Here is a 20,282-nt window from a genome sequence, read left to right as displayed (position 1 = left end):
CCCATTATTTTTAGCGAGCTTTTTAGTGCACTCTACACAAGTAGCAGACAAGGCTTGTAAAATGCTACCACTTTCTCAATGACTGGGAGACACTTCGTTCTTGGTGAGGTTTAGTTTGTTCTCGAGGTTGGTGATGCGGTGGAGCAGCCTCTATAGCTACTGACAGGGAGACACTTACCTCATTCTCTGTGAGATTGAGTTTGTTCTCGCGGTTGGTGATGCAGTGGAGCAGCCTCTATAGCTACTGACAGGGAGACACTTACCTCATTCTCTGTGAGATTGAGTTTGTTCTCGAGGTTGGTGATGCAGTGGAGCAGCCTCTATAGCTACTGACAGGGAGACACTTACCTCGTTCTCTGTGAGATTGAGTTTGTTCTCGAGGTTGGTGATGTGGTGGAGCAGCCTCTATAGCTACTGACAGGGAGACACTTACCTCGTTCTCTGTGAGATTGAGTTTGTTCTCGAGGTTGGTGATGTGGTGGAGCAGCCTCTATAGCTACTGACAGGGAGACACTTACCTCATTCTCGGTGAGGTTGAGTTTGTTCTCGAGGTTGGTGATGCGGTGGAGCAGGCCCTGGATGTTGTCCTTCAGACTGCTGACCTCCTTCTCCCGCGTGTCCAGCTGGCGGGACCACTCCTCCTTCTCATGCTGGAGACGCCTACAGAACACGGCAATGCTTGAAATAACTCACTAATCAGAGACCTCAACACATCAATGCTTGAAATAACCCACCAATCAGAGACCTAAACACATCAATGCTTGAAATAACCCATCAATCAAAGACCTCAACACATCGTATGGTTAAATAACACACCAATCAAGAAACCTCAACACATCGTATGGTTAAGTTCTTCACTAATGACCTTAACTGTGCACAGTTATAACTTACTGTAAATATCCTATCTTATATAACAGAACCAATCAATGACATACAACTGGCTGCACTGTTATCTCTGTTGTATACCCACCTCTCCGCCTCACTTCTGGCCTGTTCTGCCTTGTCAAGCTCCAGGGAACTCGAGTGATAGCGTGTCTTCAAGGATGATAACTACAAGGAAATATCTGGTTATATCAAACCCACATGATATTTACTTCTTGCCTTTAATTCTATAAAACCAAACATTAAAATAGGAAATCTTATTTTGGAGTCATAGTCAATATGTGCATAATTTTATATACTTCTGATAGAAAATACATTCACCATTTTTTAAAATTCATTTTCCAAATCAAATTCTATTAATTTTATAATTTCATTGACCTTTATTAACTGAAACTAAAAACGAATTACTGGCAATTGTGCCTCAATGTACCATATATCTGGTTATTTTCACAATAATCTATCTTTTGCTTTTTTGCAATCACTTGTATACGTCAGCAAATTATTGAATACGCAGAAATGATATCATGTACCTGGTATTATTTTTTATAAGAAACTTTTAAAATTGCAAAAAATGACTGATGCAAATCAAAAATGTTACACATTTTCCCCATTTTTGGGACATGTGAAAAAACCCAGGATATACAGTATTTCAAATTAAATTCCTTCATACATAATGTAAGGCTTCCACAGTTAAGCATGGTACCGGGTACATATTATCATTTATGCCCCAGCACATTTGTTTTGCATCAAATTCCAACATATTAATATTAATTATATAATTTATATATCTGCTAGAGTCAAGCCTAGAACCAATGCACACCAAGTACAGTACAATAGATAGCCACAGACCTGGAGTTTTACCAGTACAGTACAATAGATAGTTTTACCAGTACAGTACAATAGATAGCCACATACTTAGAGTTTTACCAGTACAGTACAATAGATAGCCACATACTTAGAGTTTTACCAGTACAGTACAATAGATAGCCACATACTTAGAGTTTTACCAGTACAGTACAATAGATAGCCACAGACCTGGAGTTTTACCAGTACAGTACAATAGATAGTTTTACCAGTACAGTACAATAGATAGCCACAGACTTAGAGTTTTACCAGTACAGTACAATAGATAGCCACAGACTTTGAGTACACTCACTACCCACCTCAGTGTCCAGCTTCTCCTTGGAGTCTCGCTCTTTCTCGAGCACCGAGTTGAGAACAGAGATCTCTGTGCGGAGGTTGCTGGTCTGGAGGTTGTACTGGACTGTGGCGTGAGACAACGCCTCCTCGTTCAGCTTTATCTCGTTCTTCAGCTCCTCAATCTTGCTCTGTAGTTCCTCGGTCTCCGTTGTTAACATAGTCACCTCATCCCTGTGACGAAGCCTCTGCTTCTGGATTTCCAGCTGAAGAGAAAACATGTCCTTGTTCATTACATGTACTGTAGAATCACATATTTTTGTTGGGTGAAAATTTTGTTGTTTTTTCAACCAAATACGATTTTGTTGGCATTTAATTTTGTCATATCGTAATCTCTTTCTATTATTAATACTTGGGTTAAAAATTCATTCGTTGATTTATACTTCAAACGAAAAAAATGTTTCAACTGATTCACTGATAAGGGAGATGACTGCAATTAATATAAATTTACTATCCTTTGCAAAATAGATCAATTAAGAGTGCTTTTATTCTACAGTTTTGGCCTGCAAATATATGCTAATACATGTATTGTGTGCAGTTCAAAAAATTAAAATCAATTTTGAAAACTACTTTTTCAGTAAACAAGTCACAGAATCTCTTAAACATTAAATCTTGCAACTGTGAGAAACATCTTCATTTTAATCACACTTTTAAAAAATGAAGACGTTTAAACAGATTACTAAACATATTTGGAGAGATGGGTAAAAATTTAAAAATGCTTTTGTTGAGCATATTTGGGGTGATGAAGAAGACCCCCTACCTGGAAGGCGTTATTTTCTGCACGTAATTTCCGCAGTAATTCGTTCGCTGACTTCCTGTCCTCATCTACTGCCTCCAGTTTATTTTCTGCTTCCGACTAAAATACAGGAAATAAGTCTCGCAAAACCGTTATTGATAGTTTAGTTTGTCCTTTTTTACTTTTATTTTGATAGATATCATATAGGAATAAGGCCGACAAAGGATACATACAAACTGTCGACAAATGTTCTACCACCACCGATATACATGTACAATATCTATCTTATATTAAAGAGTGAGGCCATTGCGTGGAGATACCAAGCAGTTGTAACAGATCAGAGTATAAGATCAAACACATCTACCCACTAACCAACACCAAACTTCAATGGAATATCACTATAACTTAAAAAAGGTTTAAGACTTCAACACTTCATGCATTTTTTTCAAAGTCTGGCAATTAATTTCATTTTTATCCGTCAAAGAAGCATTGTTAAAGGAAGCAGAGCAGAAGACTTAAGATAATTTATGGAAGATTTTTTTAACATCCAAACCCAACACCAAAAGAAGCAGGCAATACACTCAAGATCTGTCGAAGAGTTAAAAATAACAAATAGTACTAAATCTTACGTCTTCGTCATCATCATCTAAGGTGTATTCCTGAAAGCAACGCATGGTCAAAGTCAATCAAATCACAGGACTGAGATCTCCAGAAAGGCAATACTCTTAAATCATATCTATTCGTGGGGGTCAACGTTTGTGGGTATAGCCAAAACAGTCCTGGGGACATAATTTCGTTGGTAGCAAGTTTGGGAAAATTTTAAGAATATCAAACAAAAGTTGACGCATATATTTTTTGGAAACATAAATTCATGGGCAAGGGTTACCCAAGAACATTGGTCCTCCACAAACAATGATGATTCAACAGTTTGTATTTAGTGGAGAAAATAAATAAAAATACACAGCAAGCATTGGAATTAATGGTGGCTGAATTTTTTCTAATTTCATGTGCACAGCTTTCTTATAAACATGTCTTTACAGAATAATGCAACACACAGTCTCTATTCATATTTACTGAAGTGAATCGTTAAAAAATGTAGACGTAAACAAATAAATGTAATACTGTGGTTTCATCAATATTCGTTGAATACCAATTTTCGTGGATTTCGTTATGAAGTTGATCCACGAAATTAAATGTTCATTGAAGTGCAATTTCTATTAACATTTTGTATTGATAGGGTACGATAGGCCACGAATTAACGTATCCTTAAAATTGTGATTTTCACTTTATCCACGAAAATTGATACCCTTGAATATTAATGAAACCACAGTACCAAAATCTGACAAACAACTGTTAGAAATGTTGGCCCAGCAACGCATATTGTCTGATTCAACTGTATTGAGACCCCAGTAACTTCTACTTCTGAGCAGACCAGTCCAACATGCCTACCTTTTGAGCCTCGGTCGTGATCTGCTCCTTGTGAAGAGCCTGTTGAATCTTTTGCTGGTCCTCGTTAAACTGCTCCTGAAGCTGCCGAGCATTCTTTTCATTCTGAAGCTGCCGCTGAAGGTCTGATTTCTCATCCTCCAACTACACGAGGGGAGAGGAAGGACAGATGTTAGCAGGTTAATTAAGATCAAGATCTGCTAAATGATTCCAGAGTGTCTTTTTGGTGCTAGAAACATTATGACATCATAATTGATTTGATGAATCTATTCCCGTATTTTACAGCTTTAAAGGAATTATGTAAAAAATTAAAACAATATTTTGACATTAAATATTTAATCACAAAAAAAGTAATCCTGGAACCTATATTCAATTTGACATCATTTTAAAGAGGACGTCAAGAGCTTGTTTAATACTATTTTTGGAGAGACTGTAGGCAATCTAGGTAATTAACTGTGTGCTGTTGATTTACCTGTGTGATGTTGAATAACCTGTTTGCTGTTGATTTACCTGTTTGATGTTGATTTACCTGTGTGGTGTTGATTTACCTGTATGTTGATTTACCAGTGTGATGTTGATTTACCTGTTTGCTGTTGATTTACCTGTGTGACATTGATTTACCAGTGTGATGTTGATTTACCTGTATGTTGATTTACCTGTGTGGTGTTGATTTACCCGTATGTTGATTTACCAGTGTGATGTTGATTTACCTGTTTGCTGTTGATTTACCTGTTTGATATTGTTGTTGGCTGTTCTCAGATCCAGCTGAAGGTTCCTCATTTGTAGTTCTGTTTTCTGTTTAGCCTCCAACTCACTGTAAACCAATGAAAATAAAACAATATAGAAAACTGAAGTACAGCATACTGCTTCCCTGTTATATTGTATTACGGATATTCTAGTATTCCAAGCTTTCACATGTCATTTCTCAAGACTCTTTTAAATCAAATCTACTCAATGGGTTTCATCAAAATGTAATATATAGGTTCAGATTAGTCCTGAAAATAAACCACACATTGAAGTCATTAGAAAATGAGACCCTGTCACTGAGTCTGTTGTTTACATCTTGTCACTGAGTCTGCTGTTTACCTCGTAAACTGTTCCTCTTTTCGAGTTAGTTGATCCTTGGTTTTACCAAGCAGCGTCTCGGCATTTTTTCTCATCTCAGCCTCCTCACTGAGATTGTACTCGAGATTGCGGATCTTCTGCTCCATGTCGAGTTTGGTCTGCTCCAGGGAGGATCGAGTCTGACTCAAGTTGTCTATTTTCCTACAAAACAGAAAGTCATACATGAGAGATTCCAACCCAAGCGATGTAAAAGTGATTGTGAACAAAACTTAGATTACTGTTGAAATAAACAGATAATTATGGTACAAAACAGCAATCCCTGGACAATCAGGATTTGACCTTGACCCATGACCTACTTGATGAGTTCGTTCTTCTCCTTGCTCAGTGACCTCATCTTATTCTCCAGGGTCATTCTGACATTCCTCTCCTGGTCCAGCCTCTTGTTCTGTTCGTGCATGTGTTCCTGGAGTTTGAGCACCGTGGCTGGATCTACAACCGAACCAAGGCTTAATATCAATCTCTCCCTTCTCTGTGTTACAACATGTTCATGTTGTCAGCCAAAAAGGTCAGATATTCCAAGATGAATTTGCTCATTGATAAAAAAAACCCTGGTCCAAGTCATGATCAAAACTTGTCCAAGTCATTTTCTGAATCAGTGTATTAGGAAATAACACAATTACATTAAATTCAGTGACAAAGCTCCATCAATGTGTCTCACACAGTGACTTTTGACCTTAGCAATGACCCTGACCTGAGAGGTTCATGGAGGCAAGGACGTCCTTGCCGTAGGGAGTGTTACTCTGGTAGATCATGCTGTCTCCGTTCTCTGTGGAGGTGTAGGAGAAGGCATCATCGTCAGGCAGATCTAACCCTCGATACGGCCCGTAGTTACCCCCAGGCAGGCCCCGAAGATAACTCCCCATATTGTCTGCAGGTCTGAAGAACAGGATTTATATCATACAGAAATAATAAAACTATTAAATACAGAAATTACTAAATGATATAAAATTAAAATCCTCACAGTTCTTTATCTTATCTGTATACAAAACAAGACATTTTGATTCATACATAATGAATATTACTTGTCATTGTGCAAGTACCCACCTCAAAGTTTCTAAATCTTGAATTGTTACACCATATTTTTTGGAAAATAATACAACTTCTTTGTAATATGATATCTAAACAAATGCAACCCTTATTTGGAAATTTAAGAGCTAAAATGTAAAAATGCAAAAATATCCCCATCTTACAAAAAACACACTTATTCCATACCTTCCATGTTTGACCCGATCCTTGAGTATTGTTTACATAGTATCCATAGAACACATTATTATGGGAAAACTTTGATGCAAGGTGTTCTAGACAGAATCAATGATTATGATGTCATAGACAATAAATGACATCATAAAAGTAGGAGAAAATTTGAAATTGTGCCAAAAGACACAGTTGACTTTATTGTGATGTCATACGTCAAACTACATCCTCCTACAGTTTCCCGTACTCTGCTGTGCAGAAGATATTCACTAATTCTCACTGGTATATTACCTTTATTGAGCACTTTGAAATCTTGCATTTGCATCTTCAAAGTAACATTCAAAATATTCATCAATAATGACACTTTTAACAGAGCCTGTTCCATGTATTAATTTTGTCTAAATTTGTTTCTTTGCATTTTAAACCTTCCCATACATAAGAATGTGCTTTTTTCCCTATATTGATAATTTTGGTGTTTTCAATTTATACATGTCAATGGATGCGTATGCATATATGTCGTAACATATCCACACCCAGTGAGAAACTTAATGTATCTTTATGTAAAATCATTGAAACTTTCAAATCCTCTTTTTTATTATTAATTAACTGTAAATGAATGGCATAATTTGACAATTTGAAAGTAAATTTACATTAAATAAATAGTATCTCTTGTGATTTGTGATAGCAAAAACTCATCATCAGAATGGAAACAAATACTAGTAAGTCATTGTAAACATCAATTCTGAGGCGAATAACCAATGAAATAAAAGCAGTGCATGTGAATTTTTATTTAAAAATTATACCTCTTAACCTTCATGTGCAAATGACAAAATGTCTCAAAACTCACGTCTAAGTCCCTTTAAACTTTTCAAAAATAATAACAGCTAAATAAGTGGTGTAGTACAAAAAAATTAAACAAAATACCTGTCAAAATCAAAGTCGACGGAGTCCTCATCATCCACACTCATGCCATCGCTGTGCATGTTGGGAGGGGAGGAGCCTATAGTGATGTGTGGGCTGGGTCGCCTGTGATTGACAGCAGGGGAGGAGCTAAAGGAGCTGACGCCTACACTGTGGTTGTGGGAGAAGGCCGGGCCCTCGGGGCGATTCTTCTGTCCCCCATGTATGTCAGTGTCTCTGTGACGAAAAATAAAAACAGGGAAATCAGGCGACATGCAAAAAAAGTGAAACTGAGGCGTGTGCTGCTGTGAAGTGATTTCTTTACATAAACATTTGGTATTCATAGTTCTACTAATACTCCAAAAGAAAAGAGAAAGTCAGCAAGAGAGAGAGAGAGAGAGAGAGAGAGAGAGAAACAGAGAGAGAGAGAAACAGAGAGACAGAGGGAAAAGGGGGAGAGAGACTAAAAATTTTGAAGTGACTAAATTGATAAAACTTAAATGACTTCTACTTAATATGAGGTCATTTAATCTTTTCTGCAATTATTTAAGTCCTGATATTAAAATCCTTTAATTGACTCATTCAAAACAACATATGTCCTCACTACATGATAAAAATCTTCTTTGTTCAATATCATAAAGAGTAAGAACACTAGGACACGGACACAGAGATTTGCAGAGATTTAAGCGTTTTTAATATCAAAAGCTGACTAAAATCTCTCAGAGATTAAGTACAGTCAAAAAATTAAAAATCAAAAGAGTCCAGACTTTGGACACCCCCCCCCCCCCCCTCCAACCAGTTGGACCAGTAAACCAAAAATATGTCAGACTTAACACATTAAAACATGTATACACAAATCTATAATAATTGGTTGTTAGACACACAATTTGTAATACATGTACATATAATTAGTACATGTAATTAGTACATGTATAAAGAGTACTGGCTCTTAGATCACCTGAAATTATTCTTTTTTTAACAAATTTATCCACACCGCATCACCTTTCAACCCCCCCCCCCCCCTCCCCGATATCAGAGCCCCTGTCATTAATAATAAAGCGGTGAAATATGAAACCATCTCCACCTGATAAAGTTAATGTATATTAGATATCTAAGGCTTATTACTGGTTTAATGCATAAACGATAATCAATCTCCATCACTCTCTATTCTGGGGGTCCAAAATAAAAAAACAAGCACTGCTGTTGCAAACATTGTTGCGGAAATGTTCCTATAATTACGATCAATATTTATATACTGATCGCGTGACCGGCTTAAAACAGAAATGCTGTCGTAGACCAGTGTAAATTATAACTATCTGACCCAGTGTTTGTCTAAATCAATATTTATGATATATATAAAGGAAAAAGTTTATCTTGCAAATTACAAACACTGTTAATCTTCAAACAGGGCAAAAGAAAGTCAAAAGTCCCTTTAATATTCCCAGATATACAAGCACTTATCTACAAGGGGCTCCCAACACTCTTTCTCTCTCTCTCTCTCTCTCTCTCTCTCTCTCTCTCTCTCTCTCTCTCTCTCTCTTCAATGCAAACTGTCAGTTCAGTAACTCTTTTATTTACACACAATGATAATATAATCATAGGGACATAATGAAAGAGAAAGACAATTTAACCTCAGCTAGAAAGACAATGAATTTACCTTTATAACTATTCCCTGGTCACAAGAATTTAAATAGCAAGAAAACTTTAAGTGTCAAATCTCATATCTCTTGTTGAACATGCATTAATATACATACACCATGAATACACTGTGTAGCAATATAAATTACAAATCTGTTAAATTCAATGCTCAATTCATTAAAATTCTTATCAAAGAATTTATTTAATATATGGATTTCAAAATTTATACATGTTTTATCAAAAAAAAAATTCCTCCGGCCAACTTTAGAAAACTTATTATTTTTTGCCAATACCAGAACATTTTCTGGTCCGGATTCACAGCAAAACTAACCTTAAGTATCTGGATAACAGATCCGCACATCCAGTTCTGTCAAATGTATACTCCATAGTTCAAGGGCAACATGCACTCAATTAGTTTGCATGTAATAACCATTCAAATGATTAAATAAATGCAAGCAATTTTAATATGCGCTCTTCAATGGTTTTAAAATCACTGTTCTAAAGGCTCCCACATTAAAATGAAAATTCCTTTTCACGTTTTAAAGAAGTAAATTGCAATCAGTTTAAATATTTCCTGATTTCAATGTTGTGTATTTAAACTGAGCCCTTTATCTCTTTCAATGTCCATTTGTCATTTTAAATCGTGTCAAATCCTCCAATATCTTAAAATGAGTCCCTCACAAAAAATTATCAACACTAATCCCCCCCATTGTGGTTCAAATAATGATGAATGTGCCCATCTTTGGAGCAAATTCTGGCCATCACACGATTCAAATGGACGAGTTGTGCGTTAAGTATCTCTCTGATGCTTTAGAAGTTACCTCTTCTCTGTCTTGTCACATATTAATAAAATACCCAATGCCGATAGGTGATCAGTTTAAATCCCAGGTAGTGAAAAGAACTTTTTATCATGTTACGATACCAGCTTATTTGGCTGTCAATTTGATGTTCCTATCTCCGAAAAAAGAACACAAATTTTGGGAGACGAGCTCAATACTAGTAAATCCATACTAAATGCCATTCACCAATACCACATGCATAACCCCCCTCAAAAGAAGCATTGATTGTATTTTGCCCTGAAAAAAAGGTCCACTAAATCATACACAGACAAAATGGGTACTTATAGAGGTGTGTCAATTGGCGCACGGGATTCAAAACAATTCCCCTGGAGTAATGAAGCAGAGAAATAGTCGACTCAGTTTACGTTCCTGCTCAATAATGCAAATTTTACACACTGCTAATCTTGGAAAACAAACTCCGAGCTACGTAAAACAAACATGACGCCAGGGCTGACACTGATACAGTCCATTCAACGGAAAAAGTCCGACCCAAAATTAGTGTATCGACTCTAAATAGTCCAGCATAAAGTCTGATATAGCAGTCAGGTCCTGCAAATCTAGACCAAATTCACTGTCAAGTTCTTCTGCAAAGTTGTACAAATATTAGGTCAGCAATATAGCTCTAATGTGTAATCAGCTTAAATTCAAACAGTGAATTTTAATTGAATCAGAATTCAGGGTGGTAGTAAGAGTAAATGAAATCTGAATTGAGCTCAATCAAGTTAAATAAAATGTTGGAACAGATTTGGCCAATTTCAGACAGTGCCAAATTTCTCTAGCTGTATATGGAAAGCAAAACAATTTTGATCCAAAGTTTTGGCAAAAATTTGTGCTAAAAGATTTTTATACCCACATCATTAAGCAAATACCTAAGAGCTTATGCAACCTGGTGCTTAAAAAGTCAAGAATTAACTTCAGAAGTATTTTGCATATATATAAAGCGAAAATTTCTAAATTAAAATATTTTCACAAATTATGAACAATATACATGGGCAACTGATAAACATACGGTTAAGGATCCCATGCATGTCAAGTCTCTGACTTTATAAATGCATTTATTGAAAGTCCTACATTATAATTCTGTATAGTCTTTCTTTATGTAATTCCTAAGACTTTGGTTCACGCTAGCCATAGATGATATATCGACTAACTTATTTCTTTACATAAATCACATTGCATTATAAATAATATGTACTATATTTACCATTGGCAATTAACCTATACAAATTCCATTATTATTACATCAAATGACAATTAGTAACATTATTGGCACAGAGCACTGAAGAAGCACTCGGATCTGGCCCCGGGGTCATAAAACTTAGATGAGCTCACTTTCAATCTCAGTCTCACTTTTCCACTATATGTTCCTTTTGTAAAAGTGAGACTGAGATCAAAAGTGATCTCATCTAACTTTTATGGCCCCAGGGCCAGGACATACAATCATAAATCCGAGCAAAGCTGACTGGCGAGCCCACTCCTGTATATTAGCCTTATTGAAGCTCAATCATCCAGGTTGTGGATATTCATTAGCACTTTTTTATCTCCAAAACTACAGAGTTCATTCATTTAATTTTGATAGTTGCTGTACGTCAGCTGGGTTTTTTGCGTGTCACAAAATATGCGAAAATGGGAAAAATTTGTAACATTTTTAATTTGCGTTAGTCATTTTTTGAAATTCAAAATAGAAAATGATTGAGGATATATAATTTCTGCGTATTAAAAAAAGATCACGAAAAAAGCAAAAACTAGATCAGTACGAAAATTACATGATATACGGTACATGATGTTGAATAAAATCAGTCACCTTACAAACTTAAAAGTGATTGTTACAGTGCAAAGGCTGTACATTTAAATAGGATTATATGAACCATAGAGTGTTACTTAAAATCAAGAAAACTCTTTCAACATACTTGGTTATAAGTTCAATAAATATTTTTAAAGTTTTCACATTCTTCCATTTCCTCCGGCCTTTAACATGGAGGGAAACAAACGAAAACAGAGCCTCCTTAAACCTCTTAGAGAATGTTATATTTATCAGATGGACTTTTATTATAAGAAAGATTCTGAAAAAAACATTAAACATTACAAAAAATAAGCAGAAGACTAATGCATACTTTAACAAGTGACCGCCAGGCCTGAGATTATCTCCCTTGGCCCCCTACCCGCTGTACACCTGCGGATGACATTAGAGAACAATCACGCATAGCCTGACTTTTCTCACATTTGACAATGACTGGTTGTATTAAGACAAGATTTAACAGTTAAACCACTCAGACTGTTGATCTAAAACATTATGTTTAGGCAAGTCGAGCGACTCCTGTAGTATTTTCCGTATTCAGTATTCTCTAAGACAGGTGCTAGCTCCCCCTTTAGCTACTACAATCCCAAGCTTATGTACCCCTCTGTAAACAAAATTGCTGCAATTTTTTTTTTTAACATAGTGCTCCACTCAATTATCCACTCTTACTGTAAAATAAGAGAGGAATCCCTGAATGTATTAATATTGTATGGGTAACAATCAGCCATGAGGAATGATACTTATACATTTAATTTAAAAGACTTACTTTAATTTTGTAAGAGTTTTAATTTAGCTGCATTTCTGTCATATAAAAATTAATATTTACATTTGCAAGTATGCTTCCTTATATGAACCTAATTAGAAAGAATAGCAAAAACATTCAATTACATGTGAATGGTTTCAATGACGTCACAATGAATACTGCATGCGCTTAATGCTTGCATTATTATGAACATTAAAACATGGTTGTATTAATAACTCTGCATGGTTTGCCTTTTTCAAACGAAAATTATATAAGTAATAACAACAATGCTAAAAAGTTCACCGGGATATGAACTTGGTTGGTATATGATAAGATCTTCTGAGAGGCCCTTTGATTTGATTCTATGACCAACCAAGTTCATATCCCAGTGAACTTTTTAACTTGAATTTTTCTTCTGAAATATACATTAATCACCTTTTTTGCTTTTAAATTGTTGCTGAAAAATAATTTACAGTAAAGATTTCTTAATTTACTATAAATCTATCATATCTTTACACAGCAAGGCATATATTTCTTGTGCAAGTACCTACCACAAGAATCTCGTTCTTCCTACAGAGATCATAATGATCAGATGAAATATGATGTAATATGGCATGGTGGAATAGTTAAATTAAGCTAAAATTCAGCAAAATTTTTTCTTTTTGTACAGTAATATAATGTTAAAGTGGGACTGTGACTCAAAATAGATGCTTTACTTTTTGATTATGACAATGGAAATAAAAAGAGCTAATCGAAATTTCATCTTACGGAAGGTTTCACGCATCATAGCTGTCATCACCTATCAATTTACAGGCCATTAAATCTCATCCGGAAATTGCACATGTAAACAAACCAAGTTGTTTTGGACATTGGTTTAGTGTCACATGATTGTGATTTCTGTCTAGTAAAAATAGTTACAATGGGATTGACACACTGAAAAAAGAATTTGAATTTGAAGCTATTCGATGTCTGTGGTAAGAAATATGCATTTATACGGGTAGAGAATGCATCTTAATAAATATATAGTTCTTAAAGACATCATGTTTCAATGAGAGGTTTCTGCTCATGATTCCTTTGAACAAATTCCTTTCATGTGATAAGCACACCAACAGCAAGTAAAGCTAATAAAGCAACTGCTAATGATAGAACAAGGGCAATAACTCTAAAGAAGTATCATTTACAGTTGACAATCCCAGCTAGGAACTCTGACAAGTCTTTGTGTAATGTGCATAACTGCAGTTTTACACAAACACAAATGCAAGCAGATTACCAAATGATACATTCTTTGCATATACATGTACCTCTCTAAGGATTAAACAAGACAAAGGAAACCGTTAAAGCCTCTAACACTCTCTAACAATCACTGTACTCACAGTCAGAACGGGTAAGGTTTAACTTGCATGCGCCTGCAATACACTACTCGGCTAGTTTTACTATGTAAGGGTAACAATAGATCACAAACTTTAAATAACATGTCGTCTAATGACTACATTATGTGTTAAAGGTTTGATCAGGGATTATCACCATTAATCTGGAACTTCTGCTGCTAATCCTAATCTAGCGTATTTATCGGATAAATATTAAAGCATAATCTTATGGAATAACAATGCTAAAGATCATTGACCTAGTTCTGATAAGAGGAAAACAATTCTGCAAAAAATATAAGTTCTGGATAGTCTGCTTTGACCTTGAGAATTCTGGCTTTTAATTAACATCCTACTGCATTTGTGTTTAGGGCCATATTGTTTGTAAACAAAGAGAAGATCAAGATAGGAGGTGAGTTATCTGCCCTTGAAGGGACCGCTGTGGTGTGACACTACATGAGCTGTGTGCCCTGCATTGTTGGTGAATAAATCAGCTCTCCTATTGAGGATCTTCAGTAAACACTGACATACTATCTGAAAACACTGACAGATCAACCAGTTAACACTGACAGATCAACCAGTTAACACCAACAGATCAACCAGTTAACACCAACAGATCAACTAGCAAACATCGACAGATCAACCAATTAACACTGACAATCTGTGGACACTGACAGATCAACCAGTAAATACTGACAGATCAACCAGTTAACACCAACAGATAAACCAGTTAACACCAACAGATCAACTAGCAAACATCGACAGATCAACCAGTAAACACTGACAGATCAACCAATTAACACTGACAGATCAACCAGTAAACACCAATAGATCAACCAGTTAACACTGACAATCTGTAAACACTGACAGATCAACCAGTAAACACTGACAGATCAACAAGTTAACACTGACAGATCAACCAGTTGACACTGACAATCTGTAGACACTGACAGATCAACCAGTATACACAAACATCCAGTACACACAGACATCCAGTACACACAGATCAACCAGTACACACAGATCAACCAGTAAACACCAATAGATCAACCAGTTAACACTGACAGATCAACCAGTTAACACTGACAGATCAACCAGATAACACTGACAATCTGTAAACACTGACAGATCAACCAGTTAACACAGACAGATCAACCAGTTGACAATGACAGATAAACCCATTAACACTGACAGATCAACCAATTGACACTGACAGATCAACCAGTAAACATCGAAATTAACCAGTAAATACACTGACAATCTGTAGACACTGACAGATCAACCATTTAACACTGACAGATTAACCAGTAAACACTGACAGATCAACCAGTTAACACTGACAATCTGTAGACACTGACAGATCAACCAGTAAACACTGACAGATCAACAAGTTAACACCGACAGATCAACCAGTTGACACCGACAGATCAACCATTAAACACTGAGATTTACCTGTAAATACACTGACAATCTGTAGACACTGACAGATCAACAAGTTAACACTGACAGATCAACAAGTAAACACTGACAGATCAACCAGTTAACACTGACAGATCAACAAGTTAACACCGACAGATCAACCAGTTGACACTGACAGATCAACCAGTAAACACTGAGATTAACCAGTAAATACACTGACAATCTGTTAGACACTGACAGATCAACAAGTAAACACTGATGACAACAATTAAACACTGACAGATCAACAACCCAGCAAATTTCTGCAGTGTTTTGTGAATAAATAATAATCCTGGCTTCCCTTTAGAAATCACCAAACATCTGTGCTCGGCTAACAATTTATTCGCAATAACTATAGGCCTTTTGTCACCTTAGTAGTAAACATATCTATGTAGATGGTCGTTCTAACTTTATTCTCAAACCCCTATCATACTTTTACTCTTAACATGATCTTGCATAGCCAAACATATATATTTTCTGAATCTTTAAGTGAATTAATTCTATAAAAGTAATTTCTTTTTTCTAACATATCCATGAAATAATTAAAATTGGTAAGTATGATGAGAATAAAAAAGTTTCAAAATGCCCTTAAATAGGTCACAGTGAAAGAACTTAATCTCAGTAGCGTTTGGGGGATAAAAATGGTATCATTAGTTTGTTGTAACATGTTAAAGGATCAAAGAGCTACAAAAGTTTTTTCCAGTTCCCAATAACATTAGAATATCTATCAACTACTGTAACCGATATTTGAGTGAGATGTTAGGCACCAAAGGCTGTGTTCAATGCCTGCTTGAACCATTCAATCAACTGAGAACCCAATTTTGAAATAAATAAATACATCTAGAAATTGCAATAAAGATGTATTTTATTTCGGTGTCAGGGACGAGTCAGATTTTCTGTTGAATATTGGGACAGAGAGGTTTGTTGTCAACACAGTACAATAACCCACACACAATAATATCCAAATAGCTCTAGAAATAATATTTGTAACGATATGTCACAACACAGAACAAACAAATTAAATTCCATAGAGCCTAGATAGGCGACTTTTGATCTCTAACGTAAATTTAACTAACCTGGTATTACAAGAGACGAAAACAGAGAATCCCTCAAACGAAAATATTAAATTCGCACTTGAGTATTTTTGTTCACTGTAAATTACACACAAATATTTATTTCTACAAACACAGGGCTATAACACTGGTCCAATGGTACCCTTTCTGACCTGAATAAACTGGCCCCCTGTTTCCTAGTAAGCCCACAAGGAAAAAATCTTAAATCAATAGGGATAGAAAAACTATTGACCAGTCCACATAACCTGTGAATGCTCTCAGCATAAATATTGTCATACTGAACAACAGAGACGGAATAACAGCCCTTTATATCCACGCCAAATTTTTACACACAGTATGCGTGCTGAAAGCGTGCATGCACGAACAATATTATTACAGCAGTGAAGTACTAGACTTTGGAAGTGCTTGAAAGTTCAAGTTAAAATAAAAATACTGAAAAAACACCCTTGGATTTTATTGAAATTTTCACGTAATGCCAATCATTAATTACATCAACTTGAATTAGATCAAAACCATTGAATTGGATTTCATTTGAAAATTTCTAAAAGCAGTCCCCCTCATGAACAACTCTAATATTTATCAGTGGGTTTTAAATGCCTTGTTGTATTTTTAAAACCAAGTTTTAATTCTGTCCAAATACAGTTACGAAAAAGTAAAACATTTGAAGGTACCATACAGAAACACATTGATGAAGGGGTAAAAACTTTCAGCGTGAGAGCAAAACAGTAGAGAAACCATCCATAATAATTTTAGTTCAATATCAAAATATATATATTTTTTCAAAATAATTATTGAACAGAAAGCTAAATTAATGCATTACCGGTATTACTTGACTATTGATATTATCCAGTTCTTGGTACACAGAGTGAAAGAAACTTTCATTTTGTTGAGCGCGTTCGATCTGATCTGATCTCAAAGAAGTCTACCGGTACTAGCCACCTTGTATAAACAATAATAATTACATTCTTACCCATCACTGACAGAATGGTAAATCCACACAGTCACACATAAAATCTATGAGTTAATTTCCTGTGTTATCAAATGAATTCAGACAAATTCAATCAAAGTGAGATAATCCCTGGCACTAATTGGCCTACAAATATCAGTACAAGCATCAGTAGCTGTCATGGAGAGGTTACAGATGGTGAATGAGTCTACACACTCAGAAGATCCGGGCTCTCTAGAGAAGGAGACTGTTTAACTCCCCATATATTCCACATTTGCAGTGATCGCCATCAAATTACAAGAAGCTCAGTGGACCACAACATCCCCAATTCCTTCCAGTTTTAAGAAGAATTGTATTAATAGTTTTGCTTCACTTTCTACGTGCATCAATTCATTATTAAGTTGTAGTCTGCTTTTGATATGCTTCATCAATTATTGAGGAGGACAGCTATCAAGGGAGGTAATCTCAACTCACAAACATCTGTCAACCTTTTGACTACTGGAATTCTTTTCTCCCCCATCTGAGTAAAACTTGTTAGAAATCAATACAGGTACAGTGTTACCTTTACAACACCTGATGTTTCAATCACTCAACATTACGTCATTTACATGATGAATCTTCAACCTAGCTGATACAAAATACATAGAGTTACTGCTAATAGTTTCTTCGGCTATAAAGTTTTGGATTGAGCTCATAATTACAAAATGTACTGACTAAAAAATTAAACCAAAGCGAGGCTTTCTTTAAATGTTTGCAGCTGCTGAATGATGGCTTCCCTGTATTTTAACAAAGTGCTGGCTGACATCATCTGACATCAAAGCATCATTAGCTGTGTCAGTACTGTGTCATTAGTTCCGATGGATCGACCGCCTGTATGTGATGGGAAGCGTGACGGATCTCTTTTATAAATGTAATTTCTTTGAATTATTACGGATGTTTTTGCAAAAAGAATACACAAATACAGTACTAACAAACTTGACAAGCACTAATTCTTCAAACACTGCTGACTAATTAAGTCCTCTGCAAATCTCTGTTTACGGTTCATAGAAGTCTGAGACGTTTCATCCCTGCATATTGGTTTGGGTTATCATTCCGACGGTTATTGTTTTCTATATATGTGGACATGTTTGCATTGTGAAAATTTTTGAACATTTTACAATATACCAGTATTGAATATTAAACCAAATCAAACAATTTAAAAAATATATTTCAAAAAATTATTACTAGTTGGAATCTTTCACATCACTCTATTTCTACCTAAAAGAATTAAGTTTACTAAATGAATGTGAATAATTTGTTTCATAAAATTCCAAAATGTTTCCAGTTAAAGAAGACAAAGCAGTGTTACTGGTACATGTGAGCGTCTTACTTGTCGTATCCATTGTGTAGCTGTTCTGTGACACTAGCCGTTGGTCGGGGGGACGCCGTGTTGAAACTGGTGGTCACTTCAATGATGTCCTCCTTTACTGGTCCCCTTGTCTTCTCTGGCAACTGGCCACCAGCCCCTGGGTCAAAGTCGATCAGGGGAGGTGACTCAGTCTTCCTGTCTTGTTTTACCCCTTGGGTCTTCACTGAGGTAAACTCTTGCTGGGTGGGGGAAGCCCGCAGGTCGGATGTGTTATTTTTAGAAACCATCTCTTCCCTCACTTCCTCTTTCTGTGGGGATTCTGGGGACTCGGACCGCCGGGGGTCAATGCCCAGACGGACTGTGGGTGGGGTGTCAGGTGACATTATGCCCTGATTAAAACAACGTTCATCATGCTTAAATATTTATCAAATGAATATTTTGTGTGTCAATTTGTACTTTCTGATGACTTGAATGAACATCATATTAACCATTGTATTTCAAGGATGATTAAACTCTGCTAACCTGCCCAACAAGGATTTTAACCCCACATTTGATTTTGAAAATCACCCCCCCCCCTTCAAAAATATTTATCATATTTAAAAATGAATATTAAAACACTAGGTAATTAAACTCCATTAAAACCTCTCAAGGAAAATGCTTTAATCCCCATTTCCAAACTCCCAATCAAGCCTGGGAGGCTAAAGGTAAAAAAATCCTTGCCATTATCATCAAATTAAATGGTATTAAATCACTATCTACATAAGAAAGCAAGTTTAAGGCAGCTACCAAGATAGCACTTAGTTAAGAAACCTAATTTTTTTTTTATTCCTCAACTAATGCCACTACATAGCAAAGATAATTACTATCATATTATTTTATGTCATTCTTTCAATCAAGCTAAAAGCTGCATATAATATAAAAATTAAAAAAATATTGAATGTGACCAAAAAATTCCTCATGGTAACTTTGATTAAAATTCTGATCCAAACAGTGCTCTTATTCCCTCATAGAAATAGTAACCCACAAAGTAGCTATCTCATTGAGTAACACGTGAATTAAAATAAAATGTATATCCATGCTCATATAATAACATATCATGGAATATCCAACATTGTACAGTAGTTACATCATAATTAAGGGGAACAACTCTGGTGGACTGTCTGACAGTCACTGGTGGACTGTCTGACAGTCACCCGGGTTTGGGATGTTATTAATTTGGGAAGAGTCATATTTAGGATTTATGTTTGGTAAATGTTAATTAAATTTAATGGTCCACAACCAAACACACACATAATGACTTATACACCAGTAAATGCTGCTATTTATTTGCTTTCAGCTGCCCCCTGTACATGTTGTTTGAGCTTCGATTACTTTATGGGATAAATATTTTATGTGAACACACAAATATATTAGATTTTTTTTTTTTTTTAAAGAATACTGTGGAATCATTAGATTTCATGGTGGCTCAATTTTTGTGGAATTTGTGGGTAACTCTCATCCACGAATTAATAAATTAGAGTCATAAAGTCAATTTCCTCTTGTAGGTATAAGATAATACATGAAATTATGACCCCACAAATCTGTAAATTTTAAGCA

General features: G+C 35.6%; 1 protein-coding gene across 21 annotated transcripts in view; it reads right to left on the bottom strand.

The window, feature by feature from the left end:
* Positions 1–20,282, bottom strand: part of LOC105330944 (ankyrin repeat domain-containing protein 36C) — a 70,607-nt gene that overhangs the window by 16,790 nt on the left and 33,535 nt on the right. For 20 of the 21 annotated variants that reach the window (XM_066082888.1, XM_066082887.1, XM_066082886.1 and 17 more), the window contains 12 exons: positions 18,708–19,075; positions 7,505–7,717; positions 6,078–6,262; positions 5,683–5,815; positions 5,348–5,527; positions 4,991–5,075; positions 4,265–4,405; positions 3,445–3,474; positions 2,840–2,935; positions 2,046–2,285; positions 971–1,050; positions 519–660 (listed from right to left, as the gene is read on the bottom strand). In XM_066082888.1, coding sequence (XP_065938960.1) covers positions 519–660; positions 971–1,050; positions 2,046–2,285; positions 2,840–2,935; positions 3,445–3,474; positions 4,265–4,405; positions 4,991–5,075; positions 5,348–5,527; positions 5,683–5,815; positions 6,078–6,262; positions 7,505–7,717; positions 18,708–19,075 — 1,893 coding nt within the window. The remainder of the gene's footprint in view (positions 1–518; positions 661–970; positions 1,051–2,045; positions 2,286–2,839; positions 2,936–3,444; positions 3,475–4,264; positions 4,406–4,990; positions 5,076–5,347; positions 5,528–5,682; positions 5,816–6,077; positions 6,263–7,504; positions 7,718–18,707; positions 19,076–20,282) is intronic. The other variant, XM_066082880.1, reaches the window with a different exon arrangement.

This window comes from Magallana gigas, chromosome 4 (assembly GCF_963853765.1).
Source record: "Magallana gigas chromosome 4, xbMagGiga1.1, whole genome shotgun sequence".
Lineage (NCBI taxonomy): Eukaryota > Metazoa > Mollusca > Bivalvia > Ostreida > Ostreidae > Magallana > Magallana gigas.
The sequence above is the reverse complement of the archived record's forward strand: the minus strand, read 5'-3'. Positions and strand labels throughout refer to the sequence as shown.